Below are 26,357 nucleotides of genomic sequence, written 5' to 3'. Positions count from 1 at the left end.
CTGAGGAGACCGAGGGGAGCGGCCGGAGCGCCGCTGCCGCCGCCGCTGTCTCCGCCCCAGCCCCGCCCCCGCCCCCCCAACATCCGGGTTCCCGCCGGCACCGCGGCGCCGCCGCCCGCTCCGCGTCCCGGGGAGGCGGCGGGGCAGGGGAGGGAGGAGGAGGCAGCAGCGAAGATGGCGGCGGCGGTGGGGAGAGCTGGCTCTTTCGGCTCCTCGTCTTCTTCCGGGCTCGGCTCGACTGCCAGCTTTTCCTCTGCTTCCTCCGCTGCTTCTACAGCCACGGCCAACAACAACAACGCGGAGCTGCGGGCGGGCGGCGATGAGGACGATGGGCAGAACCTCTGGTGAGTGCCAGCCCCGCCCCGCGGACCCGGGCGCGCTGGCCGCCGCCCTCGGAGCGCCTCGATGCCCTGCGGGGGGCGAGGAGCAGGGGGCTGGATAATCCCCCCGCCGCCGCTAGCGCTCAGTGCCTCTCAGTCACTGAGCTTGGGGGGGCACCTCCCCTTGGCAGTGGCGGCTCCAGCCCTGCCCCCCGCCCCTCGTGCCGTAGCCCCCCCATCCCTGGGAGATGGCGAGGGTGGGGACCGGGAGAAAGCGGGAGACCCTTCCTAAGCGCTGTCGTCTCTCCGCGCCAGGTCCTGCATCCTCAGCGAGGTGTCCACGCGCTCCCGCTCTAAGCTGCCTTCGGGGAAGAACGTCCTCCTGCTGGGTGAGGAAAGCATCCTGATCCCTCTGCCTGCCCCTGCGCACACTGACTGAGGGAGCATCCTTTTCCATCCCCGCCGCACACGCGCTGGCTCCTGAACGCTCTCTTGGGCGCCTGGAGCTTCCCTTGTTTAGCGCCCCAAGGGAAGGGGGGTGATGGGTGACAAGGCGCTGTCTTAACCCTCCCTCTTCCTCCCTTGCGTGGCTTTGCTTCATTTTGGAGATGGTCCACAGATGCTTTAGATACGCCCCTCACCGTAGGTACCTCGCCATACACCCTCTCTGTCCTTCCCCAGCTGGCTCCCCAGGCGGGGTGGCTCGGATGGGGAGCTCTTATTGTCTCCCTGCCCCGTGAGCCGTGGCTTCGGGGGGCGTGCGGCTCCCGAGCCATCCCTGGCCGCGGCCGCCGGTGCCGCTTGCCTTGCCGGCGCTGTGCGGCGTGTCATGCGGACACGAAAACCGCTTCCGTGGCCCGAGCGGCATCAATGACGGTGCTGCCTGCGGGCCGGAGGGCGGGGAGGGCCCGGGGAGGGCCGTGCGGGCTCTGCCCTGCCCACTCGCACCCGGCGTGGCGGCACCGGCGGCAGCGCTGCCGCCCCGCCATCCCCACCCAGGGCCTTAGTCCAGCCTGGCCCTCGGCAAGGTGAGAGGCACGGAAGGGGACTTTGATAGGGCGGTAATGAGACACCCAGCTGCAATTCATGAAGGAAAATGATACGTCAAAATTAAAAGCTTCGTGGAGGAGAGAGAGAAATGGATGCACTCGAGTGCATCTGTATGAATAATTATTAACAGTATTATTGGTGTGGTGTATTTTTTGTTGTTTTGTTTTCCTGAAAGACTATTACATACTATTGCTAGTAGGCAACATAATGAGTGCAGGTGTATGGTTTTCTAACTAGGTGCTTCTTCCATTCCTTTTGCCAACCTCTCTGTCCCCACAAAGAACCCTGTTAATATTTGGAAACAGGATTAAAACTCAGTAAAGATACCCTTGCAGACTCTATGCACACTGTGATTCTGCATAGTCTTGTGGCTTGTACTCTCTTGAGGTTTTTCGAGTTAGGCTTTTTTCCCCTCTGTAATCCTAAAGCAATCACTGTGATCCTTTTCTTCCTGTTTTGATAAGCTGAGTGGTTACTTAAAACAGACTGAGAATGAGAAGACTGTGCAAGGATGATGGGCATGGTCTTCTGAAGCTCTTACAAGACTTACTACCCTTTAATTTGTTGCTTTGTATGTTATGTAATTAAGTAGGATATTGAGATTGGAAGTTGCACTGATATTAAACAAAGAAAATATTTCATAACGATTTACACCTTTTTGTGTGACACTTTGAACCTAAATTGGATGATTGTCCTTGCTGAAGTTGGGAGATTCTTCTTCAAGCTGTGATCCTTGTCAAGAAGATTATACTGGTTGTTTTTCCTCTCTCTTCGTAGTCAGGTAATCCTTAGTGCTCAGTAGCTGGAGACTGCTTCCTTCAGAGCTAGAAAGGATATCATAGATTGTTTCCAAATGCCCATTTACTTTGTGCTATGCAACCTGTTGTATATAAATTTTCTTTTTTACCATTTATGTAGAGCTTATAGAATGACTTAATGTAATAGCTTTTGCCCTTTTTGACTGATGCTTTTTTTTTTTTTTTTTTTTTTTTTGAAAATGTACAGTTTTATAGAAGAAATTTTAATTGTTGCTTAGAAATTGGGTTTTCTGGAAGGCCTTGATCCAGCAGGGTATGAAAACCTCCCAGATTTGGCATGTATTTAGGAAAAAGAACATCAGATCTGAGGACTGACCAGTGAGGACCATAGCTGTGTTTTTAATGAGAATACCAGATCTTTGTTGTTCACTTGCAAATCATGATGCTGCACCTGAAGCACACTGGCACAGGAAAAGGAGAGGTCTTATGTATTCGTTGTTGGACAGATTCAGTATGTGAAGTTTTGTCTGTCTTTGTATTCTTGAGCTGTGTTTACAGTTTCTGTGTTATGAAATATTTCCTTTATGTGTAAGCTTTATTCCTTTAGATAGTTTCATACTAACTTTTTCTACTAATACAGAACATGAAATTTTCATTTCATGCTCTGGCATGACTCTTTTCAGTTTCTTTATACGTTCAGTACTTTTAAGTAAAAGGTATAAAGCTGACCAGTGTCTTGATGGTTTTCAGTCAGTTTGTGGCAGGTGAATACTTACTGTATAAACAGTCATATTGGTTAAAACCTGCCTGATGAAATATGATTTATAATAACAAATGACTGCTTATTTTCAATACAAACTGCATTTAAAAAATCCCTTAAACCTCCAACATTTCATGGCCCCACCCTGAAAAACCACTGGAAAAACCTACCACGTTCTTTTGTTTGCTAGGGTGGGTTTTCTAATTTGCCTACAGCATTTTTATTTTTCAAACACTGCGTGTAGTTGTACGCCTAGTTGTTCTGGGAACCTGCCTGTGTCTGGCATGCTAATTCTGCTATTTCAGTATTTATTTTTAGCTCTGTTAACATCTCATTTTTAAGAACCTGGAAAGCAGTTGGAGTTATCCAACTAAAGGAGACTGGAATGCCAAATGTTAATCTCTAGATATGGCACATAGTTTTGTGAAGTGAAGGTTAACAAATAGTGTTGCTAATAATTTGCTCAAAATCAGCCCAGAATTAATTGACTTACAGTTTTACTTCTCCAAAGTTGCTTCACTTGCAGACATTGTTTCAGTAACTATTTTTCTTTTAAGTTTAAACTCTGATTGGCACCACATGTGGCTTGAAAACTTCTCATCTTTCTGTTCTTGTGTGAACAAATAATAGAAGTACAGGCTTTACTGTAAGTCCCTTATGCTCTGATTCCTAGGTAGTTTTGTCATAGTGGGCATAGCTACCCCATTTAGCCAACTGTACCAGCAGAACATGCAAATTGTCCATGCTCTCATTGATGTTTCTAGCTACTTTTTGCAGATAGCCAAAGCAGTGTGGTTTTGTTGCTCTTGCTTATTTTTTTTTCTCTTTTTTCTACTTTTCCTGGACTGTCTTTTGCTCACTTGTGTCATAAAGGTAGTTGATCACAGGAGGTAGTTTTTGTGATGAGAAAACTAATGCTTATAATTGGGAGCTCTCGTGTTCATTCCCTTTCTCTTATATCAGTGAGTGGAGTAGAGGGGAGCAGCTGACAACTCACTATTGCACATTATGGTTGGAATCCATAGTGCTGTAGAATGTGTGAAGGCTTGGATTCAGAGACCTGAACTAATGGTTTATCCAACAAACTGCTGCATGCATTCAAGCAGTAATGCTCAAAGTCATTCCAGGATGCACCAGAACACAGGCTCCCAGCTGGCAAGTGAATTGAATAGTTGTTTTCTATCTGGCTTCGTGTTTCATACATTCCTCTGTCTCTGAAGCACAGTATATTCTTTGCCTACAATTTTAATTATGTCAAACCATCCAGTGACACTCGTATACCCGACTCTGTGTCTGTATTGTACAATTATGCTTCTACTGAATCACTAGTGGGCTTGGGTTTTTATGCATTTGACTCGACTCAATGATAAAAGCTTTGAGTTTACTGGGTAGTGATAGTTCAACTGCCTCATGTCCACATTTTATCTTTACCCCAGACATTTCACTTCTCAGGGCTTGGCCTGTTTGTTTGAATCTTGGAGCTCTGCTCCTGTCCAGTGGTTGTAAGTGTGCTTAGAAAGAAGCACAATTCACAGCTGATTTACAGGTCCACTTTTCTGTGTGTACATGTACCATCTTCTGCAATAACAGCCATTCCTAGTATATCTTCAAGAACAGGTTTAGCCTGCTGCTTTCTTCTCGTGGACCTGTGGAATATAAAGAACCTGAAAATTAAGTTTTGATACAGCAAATTTTTGTGAGGGTATAAAATCTTCTTACTTAAATTTCTACTCCACACTATAAAATCAGTTTTTCATTTATCTTTTCCTGTTCCAAAAGCTGACAGCTTCATTGTTGTAATTTCATCAGTGAAACTGATAAAATACTGCTTGTTCATACTGTGCATATTATTAATCGCAAATATTCTAAATTCTCTGGTACTGCAGAAGTTAACTCAGAGGGTTTCTTTTTGTCCTCCTCTTGCAACTAATTCACCTTCTGCAGGCAATGAAAGCTTTGTAAATGTAGTCAAGTTGTGTTTAGGTCAGCAGAGTTATGCTTCTAAAGTGTCAATTGTTTTGATGGGGCATTGACCTAGATAAAATTCTAATTGCTTGTTTTGTAGCTACATTTTTTTAGAATTAAGTAGTACTTCTTTGTTGCATCCTTCCTGCTATAATACCCTTCCAGAAATCCAGAATTACAAGGATGCTGTATGGTAGAAGTCACTTAGAACAGCATGGGAAGTTCTGAAATTCTTGAATTGCATTTATTTTAGTTTGTCTCCTTAGTGTCAGAGATGCTGCTGGTTACTGGCTCTATCTCAGAAATAGCTCCAGAGGTGAAGAACAGTGAGAGGAATTGTGCTTCTGTGTTCTCCAGGCAGGTTAGAGGCAAGAATACCAATAAAGGTGTCCCATGGAGAGTACCATGGGATTATTCTGTTTTGGTGGAGAACCTGGATATGCTAGACAACTTCCTGCTATGTTAAAGGAGAAGGACTGAGTTAGGAATGGATGCTGTTCATAGTCACTGTAGAATTCTCTGCTGTATTTCCCTTCTTTGACTGTGGGTCTCTCCAAGCACAGGTAACATGGTTACTGCTGTACTTTTCCACAGTCAGGCCGTGTATTCTTGTGGTGCAGGACATGGCAGAAGACTTGCAGGAAGAGTTGTCTGCAGTCTGCTTTCTGTAGTGTTGAAAGGCTGAAGTACAATTAAGGTGCTCCTCAGAAAAGTTATTTAATGTTTTAGTGCCACAAATATACTGAGTGAATTTTATGTGAGGTGAGAAATTTATCTGGCAGAGTAAAATAATCTTGGAGAAGGAAACGATTTTTATTCAATGAGCAAATGAAAATTTAGTGACAAGTTATTTGTAAGCTTGTTATCGCTTACTTATTGTGAACTTCCATATTGGTTTGAGAGATTGTAGAGAAGGCTCTCATCAGCATAATGAATTTTGTTTTTTAATTCTCTGAAATCAAACTAAATTTGGCTTACTGTGATTATTTTGGTCTTGTTCTGTAAAAGGCATTCTTCAATTAGTGTAGAATGTGTAAATAAGCCTCTCACTAATATACAGCTGTAGAAAAGGCAGTTATTAGCTTGTGACAAGTATTTTATCTTGAAAATAGCTACAGTGCACATGTGCTTGGTTCTAGTAGAAAGAAGATCAGTATATTTCTGCACCACTGTGTTGAGATTCAGGCATTCCACAGGGTGTGGAATAGAGATTGCTCTGGGATTTTGGGAAGGCATCTTAGCCCCATTCGATAACTCAAGTTTAGACTTGCTGGTTTTGTTCTATCATATTTAAGCAAGATAGATTTTTTTCTATGAATAAAAATATTAAATATTTTATGCTAGAGATATTGGATATTCTGTATTTTTCTACCCAGAAGTTGTCTGTTGCATTGTAAAAGTATAAAGCAGATTCACAAAAGTAAGCTTGGGGATGTGGGGTGTGCAGAAGATGGTAATTGGGTCCATTACTTCTAGGTTTTTTTGGCCTTATTTGAATGTATTTTTTAGAGATGAGTTGTAAAATTCCCATATCAAGCTGATTTTTAATTGCTGGATTTAAAATGCAAACAAAAAACTTCCTTCAAGGAACCACTAGGATTATAGACTACAGACAAGTAAGGTATCCAGGGATTTTCAAAGAGCTATTGAAAAAAATCACAGTCCTGGATTGAAGAGGGGCAGGCTATCAATACTAATGATACAAAAGAAATGTTCTCTTCTTGCTTCTTGGCCTTGATGTATTTTAAACACACGGGACACTTAACAATGGAGAAACAATTTACACAGACAAGTCAGGACTCGTGTCTGTTCTGGAGATAAGACATTGATTGTTCTTCCATGTACAGATTTCTGTGACAAGTTAGAAATGTCTGGTTTATAGGACCAGACAAATTCTGGTCTAAACTGAAAGCAATGTGGAATGAGTAGTAAATATTTTGAATTTGAAAATGTTAATTGAAAGTTTGAAGAATTTCTGTAATGGAGAGCCTAAGTCCTCTCAAATGTATAGTTTATGGCTGAAGAGTTGGTGTAGCAGGACATAGATAAGTCCCTGTTTGCCTGCACACTCAGGAGATTCATTCACTTCATTGCCCACCCTTCCTGTCTCGGAGAGCGCATTCTGCTAAATTCTGTATTGTGGCAAAACATTTAGTGATACTTGATTTTCTGCTCAGTAAACATGCTTTTTGCCTGGTGTAGTGAGAAGGGAGGAGGCTGGGAATGGTTTCTGTTGTTATGGTTTCCTATATGTTTGAGGCAGGAGCAAGAAGGACGTTTTCAAAATCTGTTTTGTGAACAGAGTAGCACCTTGGACAGAGAAGCTTTCACAACCCCAAACTGGAGTTCATCAGAGGAATGAGGTAGTAGCAGTGTGTGGATAAAAATGCAGCAGTGTTTGTTTAGTTGAGTATAAGACTTTCCATTTTGTTAACAAGACAGTGAAATACTGTGTGTAAGCAGATTGGTTTGGCTTTGTTTCAGCTGCTTCCTAGCCTGACTTTTGTGCAAAATTAAATCTGTTGTTTTTCTTTTACTTGTGTTCAGCTTTAGTGCATAGCACCGCTTGCTAGAAACATCACTTCTGTTCCTCACTGTTGTATTAATGTGTGAGTGCAATTTGGTATAATGGAGAATTTTTGTTCTTTAGTATTTACACTGCAAAAGGAGGCCTTTTTATGTTATTTGCAAAAGGTGGATGCAAAATCTACCTGATTTTTATTCTACCTTGAAATGCTTTATCCAAACTACTATGTCAGAAATATTTTGCTGTGTGAGCTTATGTATGGAAGTCAGTTGTTAATTTAATTAATCCCACAGCTAAAAATAAAGAAGCTACAGAATTTTTCAAAATTCTGAAATGGAGGATGATGGTAATTATTCTTTAATGTGCATAATGCTCTGTTTTCTATTTTACTTCAGTAGAACTTGAAAAAAGTTCTGTTTCATGATACTAATATGCAGTGACATTTGGGCCCAGGGAATATGAAATTTTCCTTTTGTCTAAAACTAAGCAGCATTACTTTTTCATATACTTTAGAAATATCCAGAAACAAACAAAAAAAGGTAAATATATTGAAGATGTTAAGGTTTGTAATTTGAAAAGCAATATATGAGTACATATGTATTGTGATTGACATTTTTTTCAAAACATATATAATTTTGTGTATGTCCCAGGTAGCAGTTAATGTTAATTATATTAATATGTTGTACATTATCAGTCAAACCTCCAACAGCTAATGGACTTTAATTTCCTCACATATTTCCCTCTTCTCTGAGGGGGAGAGAAGATTCTGTACATATTCTGTACATAGTCAAGGCATTACAATAAAATGTTTGTGTTTTGAGAAGTCTTAAAGCTACCACTTAGAATTTATTTGATAACAAGAATTCTAAAAACTACATAGGAATTTTAGATAAATACTGGTTTAAGATTTTCTGGCTTGATATTCTTACTAAAGAGTAGCTACAAAGCAAAATTATGCTGCTGCTCTTTCCTAGCATAACTCAGTATATTCAAAGTGTGTTGACTTTTCAAGTGTTTTTTATTGAAGTCTAGGTTGGGAAAAAAATAATAACAAGGATACAAATACACACATACTTGTTATGATTTCAGAAGGTACATGTAACATACTATGCATAGAAAGTAGAAGTAGATGAAACATCAAGTCTTAGTATGTTGGGTTTCACTAGTGTGGGATTGGACTCGCTGACCTTTGAAGGTCACTTCCAACTCAGACTATTCTGTTATGATTCTGTGTTCTCTTGGCCAAGGCAGTTATCTTTTCCTCATCTTTATGATCAATTGTTTGGGCAAAAAGGAGAAAGTCCTTGTATCATAAATTATGATCCTATTTTTACTTCCTCCCAACTTTTTAAAATAATACTGACTCTAATTTGACTAAAATATGTCAAGAACTCTGGATCTCCTATGGGGTAGGGCATATTTGGCTAGGCAGCTATTTTGAATCACTGCAAGTGGATCATCCTGTTTGTAAACTATTTGGTTTATGTATTACTAACTTCAGACTTCACTGATGCGTCATTCTGGCTTTCCCTTGTGAAAGATGAGTGCTGCTCTCTTCATGCAGTAACTTGTATAGCACTGTTATGTGTGTCAGTGATCCACTTGCCTGGTCTTGATGTTTTGAAATGGGTGAATATTTGCTGAGGACAAGAGAATAGACAGGTTTCCTCATGGAACAGATTAAATAAAAATAGTTCTGTGGTGGAAGGCTGAAATTACTGCTGTGTGTGCATATGTGTCCAGTGCCAAGTTTACATCAAATCAATTTGTCTTGCGCTGTACTGGTAAAATTCATTTCAGTGTAGAGGGGAAAACAAAATTCCAGTTCTTACTTTGCTATAAGGTATTAATATAACAGCATTGACCTCCAGTTTATTTTAGTGATTTGGAAATACCAGGTTGGAGAGGAAATGATATAACACAGAGCAATGACAAGTAAGGGGCTTGTGGGAAGTAGATTTCAAGTTTACCTGTATTGCTTAGCATGAGCACTTTGTAACAGTAGTTGTCTAGATATTAGCATCTATATAAGTATGTTTAGTTTAGACTGCTTAGGCATATCTTTTATCAGGTGCAGGACTTTTTACAACTGCAGGTGGTTTTTAGATTTGTTCTAGCTAACTTTTAAAACTGGTAGATATGCACAGGAGACAGTAAAGTTTCCCAAATTCAAGCAAGTTGAAATCTTTATTGCCATCTGTATGACTCAAACTCTAGTATGCAAAAGAACTTAACTGGAAGTCAGCTGTTCTGAGAAACTCAGAAAGCTCTTAAGTGCAACCCCTCATTAAAAGGAATAACAAATTTTGATTTATCTTAACTGTTGAGCCTTCTGCTGGCATGCATTAATTGAAGCTGCCAATTTAGAAAGGTAAAATAGCTCAATGAATCATACAGACATTGTTGGCAAAAGTTAAAGCAGCTTCATAACATGTCAGAGCAGCAGATAATAAGGTCTTCTCAATTATTTGTAGATGACAATTTAGAGAAGTTTGGATAAGTACAGAGGTGAGGGCAGAGGAGGAATTGTAATTCATCTATGGTGATGAAGCTTGAACTCCTCACTTCTTCATCAGAATTATTTAAAAGATTCTCTTACAAGAGGAAAAGCTTGATGTATGACTAGAAAATAGCACTGCTTTCCAATGGTTATTTAAAACTAGCTGTAATTGTTTGCTCAAGTACTTCTTGATTTAATACAGGAGCTCACAAACGAGCCCTTAAGTTGTGGAAAAGTTAAAGGGACACAACTTAATTTTTCATTTAACTTGTCTATACTTAACTAGACTTCAAACTTCAGTTCTGGTCTTATTTCTCTCTCTGTCTTTCTCAAAATGTATTTGATTTAAAATATATTCATTCCATTGAGTAAAATCCCCATGGGCACTTTAGAGTAAGCAGTCTTATGTTTCCCAGTGTTAGTGAAATATGAAAATAAAGCTGTCCTCTAAATTGAGAATTTCATGTGGCAATCTTGGGGATGATATGTTAAGTAAATTCAAAATCATTCTATCAAAGTATGATATCTCTGTTCTTTACAGTGGCTATAGCTATAGTGCTTTTAATGCAGCCATAGTGATATCTATAAGATCACAGTCAGTTCTCTTTAAAGGGAAAGCATCATTATGTTTAGCAGTGAAAATTACTGCCCTTGAACTTGTGTCTTTGTCATGTGATTAAAAGCAGGTGTTTACTCATCCTCTATAGGAGAGACTTGGGGAAAAATGTTTGGTTTGACTCAAAATTGGTCAAGTGCTTCTTAGGGACCTGGGATTAACCTTAATTTTATAAGATGTTAGTGTGTTTCAAGAGTTTTATAATGTCTGTTACATACTCATCATTCTGCAAATTAGAGAAAAAAACAAAGTGGCAAACCCCTGCTTTGTGTCCAAATTCAGCTTGATTACTCTTTTGAACTGGGAAAAAATGCACATGAAGTTTTCCAGCACTGAGACCTATGACTGCAAATAAAGTTTTTCTAGAAGGATCTCTGGCCTTAGGTGAGGTGTTTACATTGTTCATATGCTGTAAAGTTCAGTGGTTGTCCAAGCTCCCTTTGGAGGGGAGAGAATAAGAGTGAATGGGTCTGGATTACAGGCTTGTCTCTGTGCTGTCCAAATACATACATATGTATTGTAAGGCAGTGGGCTTACTATTTGTCAATTCTTTTTAAGGTTTCTTGAGACCTATAATAGAGAAAATATTCAAAGAAACCAGTTCATAAAAGCTGAGGTAACAGATTTGCCTTCTTCAGTGTGCTGTTTGAAATGAACTGTAAGAGGAGCTTACCATGGGTTAAACTCTATGTTAGAAAAACTTTGTTACTACTTTGGTTGTAGTTGAAAGACTGAAATTGTTTGAGGTGTTTAACTACTCCTTAGCATATCCTTTTAAAGATGAATATAAGAGCCTATTTCAGGTAGCATTGTTGGTAGGATAATTGTATTTATCAATAAGTAGAAATAATATTTGAAGCTGAAACATGCACTTTGAACAGATGGATGATTTGGGCAAAACCTGCTGTATTTCAAAACTCCAATGAGCTCAGTTATCCTGTTAGAATATGGTTTTGTTCTTGCCCCAGGTGGTTTTTAATATGTAACTGTGATTAAAGACTGAGTGGTGTCTTACTTCTGTCTCTCCAGGTGAAGATGGAGCAGGTAAAACTAGCTTAATAGGAAAAATTCAAGGAATAGAGGAGTACAAAAAAGGAAGAGGAATGGAGTATTTGTATTTAAATGTGCATGATGAAGACCGAGATGGTGAGTCTGTATTTGTAACAGTATCTTAAACCAATTTGAAAGCAATGGTTCAGTGGTGTGATATCTGAAATGACAGTGGGATGTTTTTCTGTCTTTCTAGTATGCAGGAATCCAGCTTATGCCAGAAGTGTTTTGTATCATAAGGAAATTTGTGTAGTTTCTTTAGTAGATACCAGGAATGACCATATAAGTGGTAGAGGAGGAAAGGAACCTGTCAACAGAAAGAGCTAAAAAAAAGGGACAAGGGATGCTGACCTAGCTGCAACATTCTGAATAGATGTGTGTTTCTCAGGCCTAGAGGAAAAGGTGCCCATGCTTCTATCTTCCATTTCAATTGCTGTGGCAAGTAGTTGTCCTGAACCTACAGAGAAACTCTTGTATTGCTGGCACACAGTCTGCAAGACTACTGTCATCAACTGAGGGGTAGGAAATTGTACACAATGCTGAAGGAGATTTAAAAAACAAACAAGAAAACCCAAAAACTTGGGTGAAGATATAGCTAGAAAGGAAAAAGTATGTTTAAGATGCTGTTTAATATCTCAGTACCTGGAGTTATGTGATGTGAATAAGGATATTCTGGAAGCTTTGGTGAAAAAGGGGAACTCTTGTGTATACTAAAACTTCCCAAACATGTTGAAGGAGAACTAGAATAAATTGGCCTTTTTTAATTCCTCTGAAATCACCTGATTTCCTGACATTCATGTCTAGGTATTGGTTTCAAAGATGGCTTGGAACCAGATTAATGAAGATTGTAAGTTTGCTTTAAATGTCTTCCTCAGAACTTCTGTAACCAGTACTAAAAATTTACCTGAAAGGAAATGTAATTACATTAATTTTGAATCAACATCTCTTCTTTTACTGTGCAAGTGTTTGTGAATTTGTAGTACTGTGATATTTTTGAAGGGAAAAACAATGGGATGATCTATTTGTATGGTGATTGTCCTTTTGCCAATTTGAAGAGTCTGTTAAGTCAAACTCAGTCATTAAAAACTTAACAGTTTTTCAGGTTTTTTTGAGTGGCTGAGGTGCATTCTATACTCCTAAGAGTTATCCAGGCATGTCAGATGGAGTTTTAAAGGGGAGATGGCAGTCCTTGAGAGCTGAGCAGGCCAACAGCTGCAAAAAGATGACTGAGTTCACCCAGTTTTTCTCTTCTAAGTTGCATCTTGAAGAAAACATTTTCCTACTCGAAAATGGTGAACAACTATTTTGTAAATGTTGTCTGCTTTCTCTGGATCCTTTCTTTCAGATAATGTATTTAAGATCTTCAGTTATCAGCCATTAAGCATCAGGGTTTGAAAGAGGAGGAGCTTGTCTCCCCACTAGCTGCAGATTGTTGTGTCATTATGTGTGTTCAATGGACTGGGAGAACATAATCTGCTTTCTTTCTGGTATTTTAATGTCCAAAGAACATTCAGTAGCCACTATATGGTGGCTATTTTTCAAGTAAATATCATTACATGTTTTTTTTGTTTTTTTTGGTTTTTTTGTTTTTTTTTATATAGACCAAACAAGATGTAATGTATGGATTTTGGATGGCGACCTGTATCACAAAGGTCTTCTTAAATTTGCAATGGAGGCAAGCTCTCTAAAGGACACTCTAGTTATGTTGGTAGTAGACATGTCTAGACCTTGGACTGCACTGGATTCTTTACAAAAGTGGGCAAGTGTTGTAAGAGAACATATTGACAAGTTAAAAATTCCTCCTGAAGAAATGAAAGAAATGGAGCAAAAGTGTGAGTATTCTGCAAAGACATGGGAATCCATTTAAATGTGCTTGATGCTTTCTGCACCATTTAATCTCTCCATTGCAGTCTTTTTCATTCTATGGAAGTGTTATTTAAAATTAGAACTTACCAAGTCTAGTTTCAGATAAGTCTCAAGCAGCTACATGAACAACAGTAGTACTTCTTTCTAACAGAATAACAGTGTAGGGGGGAAAAAACTTCCAGAATGAACATAGCTGAAATTACAGTCTTGCTTTTTATGTATTTTTCTAGATAAGATTCACCAAGGAAAAAAAAAAATAAATTTCTAAGCATTCAATTTTTCATTTACTTGTTTAAAGGCAGATCACTACATCAGCTTCCTAACTGTTCCTGAAGTTAGCCAGTTAGAGAATCTGGGACCTGTTCTGTGCCTACCAAAAGTGTACATTTTGAGACAATTCATGGCAGCATGGCCATGTCTGGCCTCTTTCCACTTGCAGAGTTTTATTGTAATTATTATTGATATTAATGGAGTTAGGTGTTTGTTGCTCTGTCTTTTTAGTTTTAAACATGCAGAACACAAAGATTTTGCAAGGTTTATTAAACTGGCTGGTTTATCTCAGATTATAGCTCCATATTACTTTTCAGCAATCCTTTGCATTTCCCTTAGGGTAGTAGAATTTGAGTCCACAAGGAAGAGATTTGAGAAAGCTGAGTGTTGAGATCAAATTGCATGATTAGACTTTCTTTTTAAGTCTGAAGTTGCACTCTAACTGGTACATTCTTAAGCAATGAGTGCTTATGCTAATTTAGAAATGCAGGTTGTAGCTGTGCTGTGATGTAGTGGAATGTAAGGTGACAGTTGTAGATACTCTGGTATGAGGTATGGGGCATATTAGTTATTCTGTTTGTCCCTTTAAGAGAGAGATTCTTCCAAGGGAAGATCATCCTTGAGAATCGTATCTTCCACAAGAAGTTGTTTAGGTGGGAGGAGCTGAGCTCTCTTGGATGCTTTTTTTGGTTTGGTTTTGGATGTTAGTACATGTGTATTAAACATCCCCTCAAACACTTTCAGGATAGGATTTTGCTGGCTGAAACTATGGATACAGTATCTATGTTATCCAAGTTGTAAACCTGATAGTCTTGATTCTTTACAGACTGAGTGAACAGGGTAGAGAAACTCTGCAAAATCCAGAAAATGTAAGCAATTAAATGAGACAAGAAAAAAATGCTACTCCAATTAGGTTTATCTGTTTTGGTTTTCTGTCATCTGGTCTAATTCTTACAGATATAAGTTGTCTGAACATTGGTTATAATGGAGGCCCTGGACACAATCCAGATGTGACTGGAAGCTGGTTTTTGTTTTGATCCTGTTGTGAAGTGACTTCATGCATTGCTAGGCAGTCAAGAGCTCAACACTGCCAAAAGGAGGAGGCAACATTTCTTGCCTGACTTTTGGCTATGGGATCCCACTAGATGCTTGTGTCAGGCTCAGTGCTCCTGAGAGCTGATTTAACTTGCTACTGGGACTGAAATCTACTGAGGGTTTGTGTGTGTGGTTTTCTGGAGGCATGCTGCTGTGTTTGTCTTCAGTTCTAGCAGTTTAATTCCACTCAAAGACACACCCTGGAGGACTAGAACTGGTACAGAAAGGCATTTGGGGATACATAGCAGCTGTGAGTGAAGAGTTGAAATAGCTCTTCCTCTTCACTGAATTAATCTGTGTTTTATGAAATTGTGTTTCTAAGGAAGACAGACCTGAGATAGTATTCCACAGCTTCGGAGCTGTGATATACTAAATTAATCTTCCTTTTTACTGCTTTTCCTATGTCCATAAAGATTAATATGTTATGATCACACAGTGGGAATTTTAGGAATCCACTGGAGGATTTATGCATTTATTCCAGGACAGGATACTATATAGGGAAGACATTGTAGAGTGACTGGCATATATATTCAGTTAATCTCAGAAGCTCTTCTGACCAGACTTGAATTAGCAGCATTCCCTGGATTAGAGCCTGCGTTGACAGTCCAAGATGATAACCTGTGCATGTGCTTTTTGTTATTGTGAGCTCCAAGATCGGCTGAAAAATTGAATAATCTTGACCTAATACAATTTTTCTGCTGACTTATTTCAATAAGTCTTGCTTTGTTAATTGCACAGATGCTTTTCTAGGTATGAGCTCAGAGGCCTTCAGTCAGTTTAGTGAAGGTGGCAGTGGATTAACACAAGTGAGGATGTTCTGGTGTAGTTCACTGTGCATGATGCAGCTGAGCTGCCTTGCTGCCTGACTTCTTGTGCTGAATCAGGATGTGCTACTCATGGGATAGTAGACAGTGGTTTGGTTTGGCAGAGCCTTGTTTCTGCTGTGTGGAACAGGACATGTGATGTGAAAAATTACAGACATTTTCTGCCTCACATTGCATCCCTGACTGTAGGAATAGTAAGTGACTGTGTAATTAGAGGCTTGGGCGTGTGCAGCAGAACATGACAAGGACTTGCACTGAGAATTAGAATAAATGAAAGTTAGAGTGTAACTTACCCTGCTTGCTACATTTTAAAGTAATATCTGATAATTTTAAAACATACCAGAGGTTTAATATGCTATTAACTAATTATAAAGCTAGTTTAAACTAGTGTTTATGTAGTCCTTTATTTATTGTTTATGCTACTGCTGAATTGCTGTACAGAGAATGAACTATGGACAAAGGGTCTTTAGGTAAAACCTGGTATACAGTAGCAGCTAAGCAGTTTGTGTGAGGCTTAATTCTGTTCCATTAAAACTGTTCCATTAACTTTGCCAAGAAAAAAGGAAAGAAACGTGTCCTTTAGGAAGCAGATCAAACAGTAATAGCAACTGCCTAGTGGTTTCACAATGATTAAAAAAAATCATGTTGTCCTTATGGGCAATTTCATCTGATTATGTTCTTTTGGCTGCTGATCCAACAGATCTCAGACTTGCTAGTTCTCCATTGTGCTGCAGAGAGCCAACAGCTAGCCAGGACTAGGTGCATGCTGTTTTTCAACACCAAAATGCAGAAATACTATACAATCTACGGTGCTAGATATCAATGGCAGTGGAAATAATTGTTGAAATAATAAAGCAGCTGATGTTTTAATGTAACTTTTTTTACTTACAGTGGTAAGAGACTTCCAGGAGTATATAGAACCAGGCGAGGATTTTCCAGCTTCTCCACAGAGAAGAAATACTTCATTACAGGAAGACAAAGATGACAGTGTGATTTTACCCCTGGGTGCAGATACACTAACATGTAACTTAGGCATTCCAGTAGTAGTAGTTTGTACAAAGGTTTGTTTCACATTTTAGGTTTTTTACATATTTTATTGAAATAACTCTGTCAATTGTGGATTGGGGTGGGAAGCACAAGGTTATTTCAAGTTATTCTGAATACCTCACTTGAGAACTCTTTAAAAGTGTTTCACGTTGAAGGTTGGTTATCTTCTAGAACCCATTATTTACTGTTATTTTGGAATTAGCTTTTCCTTTAGTTCTTCCAGTTTTCAAGGAATTGAGAAATACCTCAGACCTTTTTGCTCACAGAAATGAGCTAGACAATAAGCAATTAGAATTCCCCTTGATTTCCACAGTCCATATTCTGAAAATTGTGGGATTTTAAAAATACTTCTGATATTTTTCTGAAGATGAACTTCTTTGAGAATTGTAGTGAGTGAAGTGCTGCACTTCTAACTTTTCTCAGTTCTTAGGGTGTTTACATTTTGTTGATCTGTTTTGGTTTCTGTTAGGTAACCATATTAAAGAAAACAATGGTGTGGTTCTCTGGTGGCTATTTTTTATCTGGTTTTATTGTTTTTTCCCCCGTCTCCTCCGTTCTCATTGGCATTAAGCATACTGCATCTGCTGCCTCTGCTGGCCCCCAGGGAAAGCATAAACCTTTTGATGCATATGCTGTTCCTTCTCTGGAAGGCTAACCCTCTCATTTGAACTGCTTATTTTTTCCCCACCTGCTAGTTTCCTTCTATTCTTTTTTCCACCCCCACACCTTTTTTCTTTTTCTGCTTCCATATTCATTGCTTTTGCCTCCCTTTGCAAAGAGCTAGTTAGTAGCTGGATTAAAAACACTCTTTTAATGGCACAGTGTGTAAAAAGCATTGGATAAAAAATTGTGATATTTAGTGGTAAATTTTCAACAGTAATTTTTATTGGAGTGGGGAGGGAGAGTGAATGAAAAGTTCCAGTCACTTGAACTGCCAAGTTATGCTGACTCCAGTACATGTATATCTTTATATATTATTAAAACCAAAAAGGTGTGTAAGCAGCACTGCTATTTTTGCATATGACTGAAAGCAGTGTATTAATTCTGTGTTTATTTTGACAGTGTGATGCCATCAGTGTTCTGGAAAAAGAGCATGACTACAGAGATGAACACTTTGACTTCATTCAGTCACATATCAGACGGTTTTGCTTACAGTGTATCCTTTAACACATCATAATTACTCAATTCAATGTTTATATTAATTATGACAAGCTTAAAAGAGTATTTGTGTCTGTACCAAAGAAGGATGCAACTCTTTTACTGTAGCTTGCAGTCTGCTTCAGCTACATGGGCAACATTGAATTAAACTTTTCTGTTTTCTTGTACCTTTTTTAACTGCAAGCTGCAAGATTTTCTAGCACGTCCCCTTACCATGAATTTCCTTATTGCCTCCATTTCTGTATTTAGGAAATCAGTTCTCAGAACATCACATCTTCGCTGACAAACTCCCTAAAATAACAACAAAATAATTAATTTAAGTATGATCTCACTCCAGATGCACATAAGTCTATTATTAATTTTGTCCCAAATATGCAGTCTCCTCCATGTTCAGTAATTCCACAGGATGAGGTTAGGAGGGAAGGAAAGAAGTGTGAATTGCTGTAGGCAAAGTCCACTGACTTCCCTTGTATTGGTACAGAGACAATGCACAAAAACTGTTGCTGTGCTATTATTTTGTTTTTTCAGAAGAAGTGTATAAAATAATGCCTAGTGTTGTTTAGTCAGATAGACATGCTGAGATTTAGATTTTAGATGCCAGTAACATGCCTACATTGTGTCATCATTTGTGCTGTGGTAAAGGGAAGTTTAAATGCTATTGGAGGGACAGCAGGTGAAAAATGGAAAAATTGGTTCAAGAGCCAGAGACCTCTGTTGAAATGGCACTTCCTTCAAAGGAACTTCCAACACCTAATTTTTGAAAATGGAATTATGTAGTAACTCTTGTTTGCGGTGGAAGAATATAAAATAGTAGGGATTAGCCTCCATGATTGCCTATGCCATGTGCAACTTGAAATTCCATTCTGAATTTCACAGAACAGGAATCAGATCCCATTATATAACTTTCTTCTAGGATTTGAATTGCAGGCATGTAGAAATAAATTAGGAAATTTGGTATTTTTATAATCCCAAAGTAAAAACTACTCTTTTATTAATCCTGTGCATAAAATGTGTTAATTTGATACCGAACTGTGCTAGAATACTAAGCACTCTTTGGCTGTTTTAGTAACTGATATATAGTAAACTCATTTGCCTTCATTTTCTTTAAAAGCAGATCACTGTATAATGTAAGAGTTTGTTCCCCTAATTAAAAAAACCCAGATGGGAAAGTGGAAGATCTTTGGCATTTTTGAAGCTGCTAGTGTTAGTGCTGCAGTGATTGCAGGGTGGAATAATGAGAAGATATAAGGATATGGCATGAAAATTTTTGCTCACTATAAGCAGAAGACTGTTTTAAAGGCATTGTAGTGAAACCATTGGTACTGGGGGGCTTTGAAAGTGAGAAGAGCCTTTACTTTACTTGAAAATCAATAGCCGAGTTGGGCTAAGACAAATGCAGAAAAAATGAAAGATTGATTTAAATTACTTAATAGCTTATTTCAAAATGAGGTTTTGGAAGTTATTTGAACTGTTTTCCTTTGGTTTTGTATTCCCTTTCAAGATTCTACAAAGTAGCTGACCCTTTTTTGATAGTTTAAATGTTATTTTAGTTTCTCCTACTAGCCACTAAACTAAGTTTTCTTTAACCTGTTTATTCAGATGGGGCAGCACTTATTTACACTTCAGTAAAAGAAAACAAAAACATTGATTTAGTGTATAAATATATAGTCCAGAAGTTGTACGGATTTCCTTTCAATGTTCCAGCTGTTGTTGTGGAAAAAGATGCAGTATTTATGTAAGTTATCTGCACTATTATATTGTGTGTGACTACAAAACGAATCTGTGTATTACTGTAAAGCAGCATTTAGAGCCTTTTTATGGTTTATGCTTTTTAAAGTTCCATGTAACATTCCCATGAGTTGGAATTTGGTTGAGTGCAGGTGGATGAAGATTACAAACACTCACTGTTCCAAAGGGAAATGCTCAGCCTAAGATTTTCCTCTTCTCTGTTATGGTGACCTTGTCTCTAGCTGCTTGTGCTGGTCAATAACCAGCTTGCATAGAGAATGGGCACTGTGACAGCTTTCCTGGCTCTCAGTTGTGTGCAGTTCAGGAGTGCATGCAAGAATAGCCTGAAGTAGCAATAGAATTTTAAGCCAAATAATCCTTTCTCTAGTCCTGCAGGTTGGGATAATGACAAGAAGATAGGAATATTGCATGAGAACTTCCAGACACTAAAAGCAGATGACAATTTTGAAGATATCATAACAAAACCACCAGTCAGGAAGGTACATGAGATGTTTTCACGTTTAACTGCTTTGCTATTTATTTGCCTGTCAGTTTTTTCTCTTTTATTGAGGCTATGCTTCCAGCTTATCAAAAGTGTGAAGTACCATGGGGCGGGGGGGTGTTCTTATTTTGTTTTTAAAGTTGCTCTTTAATTGACAGAAAAGATCACTATGTGTTTTTGTTCTGTAGCTGCTCTTCAGCTTACACTTTTTTTTCTGCTACTGTTACATTGTTCAAGACTGCAAATATGCTTGTTTTGCTTTTAAGGCATATTTGGTATTGAAAAAACACAAAAATACTAAGTATGATTTACCTGTCTCTCAGGTTGAGTTGGTTTTTTTTTATTTTAAGAACATTTCTTTTTGTTCTGAGTTGTTTATGATTTCATAATGCTTTCTTTTGGAGTATTTAAAATAAGAAAGCTTGAGAGAGTGTAAAATCAAAAATAAACATATGCAAACAACTTTTACATATGTTCAGCTATTTTCATATTTTCCCTTGTACTATCTAACAAAAGGCCTTGACAAAATGACCTGTAAACGTATGTGAAGTTTTTGAACAAAATGCATGCAGCAGTGGACTCCCATGCACTCAAAGTTATTGAAGGCAGATATTTCCATGTCTTTTTTCTAACAAAGCTATGATTTTGTGACTGATCTTATTTTCAAGTGAGAATTATTTTAGTGGGGAAAACTAATACTATGTCCTTTCTGAAATCTTTAGGGAAAATATCAAGACATGTTAAATAGGTATACTGGCAAAATATAACTTGATAATATTTCATTTAGCACGTTTATGAACTTCAGGCCTGGATTATAAACTTTGTTACTGATATTTGCCATGCTTGCTTGGGCAAAATTTTTGATGAGCTTATTTGAAATGAGACTACTTGTGATTTAATGCATGGAACTAGGATCTGAGAGGTCTGTGTCCAGTTCCTACACCAGTGTGATGCAACACAGGTGAAGAGTTATGTGTGATATAGTTACCTATAAAGTAATACTGAAGTGAGGCCTCAATAAATTAACAGACACATAGGTGTGATGCAGAATGTGTGTATCCATGAATGTTTCTTACTGATCCCTAAATGCACTTTGTAGCCATTTACTTAATTTATTTTTTGCTGAACAACTAAATGAACTTTTAGTGGGTCTTTCTACAAATGTATATACAGATTTATGCCTGGCAATTCAACAGAGTTATGATAATTGTATTTCACTTCTTATTAACTTGGCCTAGATGGAATAATGAGGCAGCAGTCTTAAATACGAAAAATGTGATATGCAGCAATCATAGTATTTTATACAAGTACTTATTGAATGTTTTGGTTGTATTCACCAGCAGATAGAAAGAAAATACCTTTTTCATTTCCTTCTTTTAGTCAAATTTATGCTCATGTTTTTGTATTGCAGTTTGTTCATGAAAAAGAAATTGTAGCGGAGGATGACCAAGTGTTTCTTATGAAGCAGCAGGTAATTTCCAGACTATAAAACAAGCAACAAGAGTTTCATATAACAACATTCAAATACAAATTGGGGGATGTATTCTTAGTCACTGTAATTTCTAACACTTCATGTGTATGTTTGTTTTTTTGCAGTCACAGTTGGCGAAACAACCACCTACTGCTGCAGGAAGGCCAGTGGTTAGTAACAAAAAATTTAAATATCATCATATGAAAATCATTAATTTTTATATATTTAGAACGTTGCTTTTATCTGCACTGTCAAATACTGTTGGATCTAATTGTTTTAGACTACATAGTATTTAAAGACTCATATTGCTATAAATTTATGGCACTTTTCCCACAGTGAGCCATAACACCTTGTTTTGACAGCAAGGACTAAAAGTCCTGGCTTTCCTTTTTGTATGTTAGAATGCATTTATGGTCAGAGGCACTACTGAGTAACAGATGGATTTTCAGATTTCTCATGAGGATGAAATTAAAGGCTTCTCTTGTGCTTCAGTTGCACTAAAGTTAATAGTTTTAACAATGTTCTACAAGTGTGAAAAAACTTGTATGGAATCAGCAAAATCTAATCCTGTGTCATTTCAGTTGCATGAGATACTACATTTAAAATACAAAAGCATAGGAGCTGTAAGAAATAACAAAATGCTTCATTTAATCTATTCTTACACTTAGGGTTTGTTGGCTTGTTTTTTTTGGCTTTGTTTTTTTTTAATAGGATGCCTCACCAAGAGTTCCTGGGGGATCTCCTAGGACACCAAATAGATCTGTAACATCGAATGTTGCCAGTGTTACACCTATCCCCACTGGGTCGAAAAAGATCGATCCCAACATGAAAGGTACTTTTTCTTAAGAGGGCACAAATGCAGCTTGAGAAGTAAAATAATTGCTTTGCCTGCTTGCTTTAATGTGCTTATTTAGATTTATTAACACACTAAATAAGTATTTACTTAGAAAATCTGTGTTGCTTTTGTGTTGTGGTTTTTCTGTCATTTTTCCCCTTGTAGCTGGAGCTACATCTGAAGGAGTCCTGGCTAACTTCTTCAACAGTCTCCTGAGCAAGAAAACTGGTTCTCCTGGTGGCCCTGGTGGTGTTGGTGGCAGTCCAGGAGGAGGTGGCACTGGAGGTGCTGGCAGCAACTTACCACCATCAGCAAAAAAGTCAGGTATGATTAATGGCAAAAGATTGACTCAATCTAAATTGAGTGATGGAATGTTCCTGTTGGTATAATTTATCAGAAGTATGAACACTACTATATTTAACTGAATGTTTTATATATATATGCTTTTGTATTCTGTATGGCTTTTTGATTTTGTTTCCACAGCACTTTAGTATTGCCTTTTTGTGGCTTTCAGAGGAGCAAAGAAAAAATTTTCATGTAGTTGTTTAAGCATGAATCCTGTCTACATGAGTTCCTTGTTTTTTCCCTTTGTTTCCATCCCTATGAAATGGTTTATGCCATAAGCCTCTTCTAGTCTTATTTAAATAGATTAGGACTATATTTCAAATTGATTCTTTTTGACAATACTGTCAGTATTAAAATAGCTTTAAATTTTCTTCTGCTCTGATGTGATGAGCACTTTGAGTTTGAGTTTGGTGACAGTCTGTAGAAATACTGTAGTGTTTTCTTAAGTGTTTTCTTTTGATAGCTGCTTATATATGAGGCAATTAATAATTATTCTTAATCTAGAAATGCTTAACAGTGACTGTGCTAAAGCTAGATGCAGGACTATACAGGCATTCCTTGGTATTCCAATTTGATATGTTTCTGCATTACTTAAGAGCATGTGTGCATGGACACCTTCCCTCCCTGCTTCCCCAGAGGTTAGTAATGCTGCCCTTAGGGGAGAATGCTGGTGTTTTGTTGGTTCTTCACACTTCCCACAAACACTTTGTGTAGATGAATCCTGACTTTTTTTTCACCTGTGTACATTTCCCTTTTCTAAGTGCAAAACTCAGTTGTTTAAGCAAAGTTTGAGTGCTTCCTAATGTGGTGTAGGCAAAGTCAGCAGTGCCAGTTTGAACAACATATGGAGATTGTTCAAACAAATTCAGCTGACGCAATATGAGGCACAGAGAGCACCCACTGAAAAATCCTGTGGGGTGTGGCTGGCAGCAGGTTTGGATGATGCCAAGCAAACAGAGGCAGCACTCCAGAAAAGTATTCTGTCTAGAGCTATGGCAGGAACTTCAAGGACAGAATTTAATTAAGGAGCAAAACAGTTCAGAAATTTCCTACTATGCAACAAATGAAGGGTAGTTTAACGTCAGAAAGAACTATGTTTTCAAGGAATTACCATAAATACTAATAAATCTGGCTCAGATGTGGCCTCTTCACCTTCCTCAGCATTTGGTGTCTTGTATTTAATGATATGTGTGGCACTCACTCTTCAAATCTAAAACCTCTCTGTTAAGACAGTAGTTTGGGATTGGAGAATTCCTTTTTTACTCAGCAGCTTTGGGAAATTCCTCTACTTATTAATTGGAACATTAGCTGCTTTGATTCTAATACAGTATTATCTTTTGTTTAATAATTTGAAGAGCAGCAAAGTACATCTGGCCAAAATTACCTTTATGGATAGTTCCTATTAATTTGCATCTTCAGAAAGGATACTGGGACACTGCTACAACTGCACATGTGTCAGAACATTCTCTTACAGATGCTGTGCACCCTCATCAGAGCACTGGAGTCCAAATACTGCACTGCCTTTTCCCATATTGTCTCCTCCATTCTTGCTGTAGAACATAGTGGGATAGAAACCTAGACTGAGGAGTAGGAGTTAAAAGGGCAGGGGGAAATGGTGTGGTGTTTTGAGCTTGAATTAGGTTAGAGTGTGGCTGCACACATGTTTGTGCCATTCCAAGTTAGGAAGGAGATAAGTGGGTGAGGAAAGAGATTTGCCATCTGCAAGTCCGTGTGCACCCATGAGCAATGGTGTCAGATTTCTGCTGACCAAGTACACAAAGCTGACTTTGCTGGGCTTGGTGAAACCCCTGATTTTTACATTCAGCATTATTTCAAATACAAGTTGCACACAAAATTGTATAGAAGTAGTCATAACTGCTAATCTTAATAGTCTTCTGTGTTTTATACTTCAACTCTTCAGAAAATACTATTTCCTTTCAGTTTCTTTTGGATTTTGGTCTTATGCTTTAATTTTGCACCCAATGCATGCAGTAACAATTACTAGGATTTGTCTGATTTGAGAATTGAAGATACTCTAGGCTTTTCATAAGCATGGCTGAATGATACACATTTATTTTGTAGGTCAGAAGCCAGTTTTAACAGATGTTCAGGCAGAATTGGACAGAATTTCACGAAAACCTGAAATGGTCTCTCCTACATCATCTACATCTCCCACAGAAGGTGAAGCATCTTGAAGACACCAAATAAAACCAATTGTTCAGTTTTCTGGGATAATTCAAACTTGCCTCTGCCTCTTCCTTCAGTGACTGGAACTAAAGAACTGAAATATCTTTCAGAACACAAACCATTGATGTCTGTCTTTCTTTTATATGTGTTGCCCAACTTTACAAAAGGGAGCTGTACAGATGGAAAATGGTTATCACATTGTGTAGGAACACTGCTCACAATGCAAAAACAGTAAATTAATCTTTTTTTTTCTGGGTTTTGTTGAAAAGTCAGTGTAATTCTGTAAAATTGCAAGTATGTCCACTTAAGTGATAGGGGTTGCTTAGAGCAGGAAAACTGATACACACCACAGGCACTTAATTTATATTGATTTCCCAATCTGTTAGGCAAGTTTAATACTATCTTAAATAGATTAACCTCTACATGAGAGAGCTACTGCTAGTGTTTGAAAAAGAAAAATAATTACACAAATCTATTAAGAGCAACAAACTCCAGATATACTTAAACACTTCATTGGGAATATGGTTAAAAAATATCTGTTTTATCTCTATTCAACTTTACACTGCATTCAAAAACCCATGCAAAAATTTATTACAGGTATAAGACTAAATTAGTGGCCAGGATTTTTTTTTTTTGTTTTTTCCTCTGATCAAATGCAGACAATATGTATAAAGAAAAAAGCAGAGGTTAAATGTACAGAATATCAGTATCCAGATTTGTCTATATATATATGGCTCAGCCTTAATGTTCCCCACTATGTTTCCCACACTACTTATGGTTTAAAATTGGTCATCAAAACTGTAATCAGTTAATAAAGTATTCTCTGCATTCAAATTTATATAACTTTCATTGAAGCCATGGTGTTCTTGTTCATCTACAGTTACATCTAAGGATGTGGTGTAAAATGTCTTAAAACATGCTTTTGTATTTTTACTTCTCAGTGCATAGCATCACTGGCAGATATTTAAACTTCCTTAAAACATTGTTTCTGGAAGGAAGGGGATAAGTCTGCAGTGTTTATTCCTAGGAGTGAAACTAGCTTATCTGACTGGAGTGGCTTGTACTGCAGTGTTTGAAAAGCACACTTGTTATACTAAGGATCCTGCTGCTGACTGCAGTGTGTTGTCTAAGTAGTAGTTGACCAAGGTTAGGACTTGACTTAAGTTTTCAGTGCACAAATATTGAACATCTCTTTTTCCTCTGTGAAATTCGTGGTTACTTTCTACTTACAGTCTCAGACTAGAAAATGTAAAAGGTACATCCTGATCAAATGATTGCCAAGGTACTTTAATGATGTCAGGTTTTCTAGTTTTGTTGGTTTTTTTTAATCAATCTTAGATTAATTTCTCTGATTAGTTAGAAATCTCTCTATTTTGAACATAGTGGTGGTATTCTTCTTCCACAGTTCCTGCCTTCTATAGTGGTTCTAGAGAATTCATAGAATGGGTCAGGTTGAAAGAGACCACAGTGGAGCCACCTGGTC

General features: G+C 38.1%; 1 protein-coding gene across 1 annotated transcript; it reads left to right on the top strand.

Annotated features, from left to right (window-relative positions):
- Nucleotides 1–91: 91 nt before the first annotated feature.
- Nucleotides 92–25,717, top strand: DYNC1LI1 (dynein cytoplasmic 1 light intermediate chain 1). Its single transcript, XM_079301233.1, has 13 exons — nucleotides 92–344; nucleotides 636–709; nucleotides 11,526–11,642; nucleotides 13,148–13,378; nucleotides 16,493–16,662; nucleotides 17,711–17,804; nucleotides 19,406–19,541; nucleotides 19,923–20,034; nucleotides 21,448–21,507; nucleotides 21,633–21,677; nucleotides 22,219–22,339; nucleotides 22,508–22,666; nucleotides 24,770–25,717. The coding sequence occupies exons 1-13, from the start codon at nucleotides 175–177 to the stop codon at nucleotides 24,880–24,882; spliced, it is 1,602 nt and encodes a 533-aa protein (XP_079157359.1). The 5' UTR covers nucleotides 92–174; the 3' UTR covers nucleotides 24,883–25,717.
- The last annotated feature ends 640 nt before the right edge of the window (nucleotides 25,718–26,357 follow it).

This window comes from Erithacus rubecula (genome assembly GCF_903797595.1).
Source record: "Erithacus rubecula genome assembly, chromosome: 3".
Lineage (NCBI taxonomy): Eukaryota > Metazoa > Chordata > Aves > Passeriformes > Muscicapidae > Erithacus > Erithacus rubecula.
This window is presented reverse-complemented; position numbering and strand designations above follow the sequence as displayed.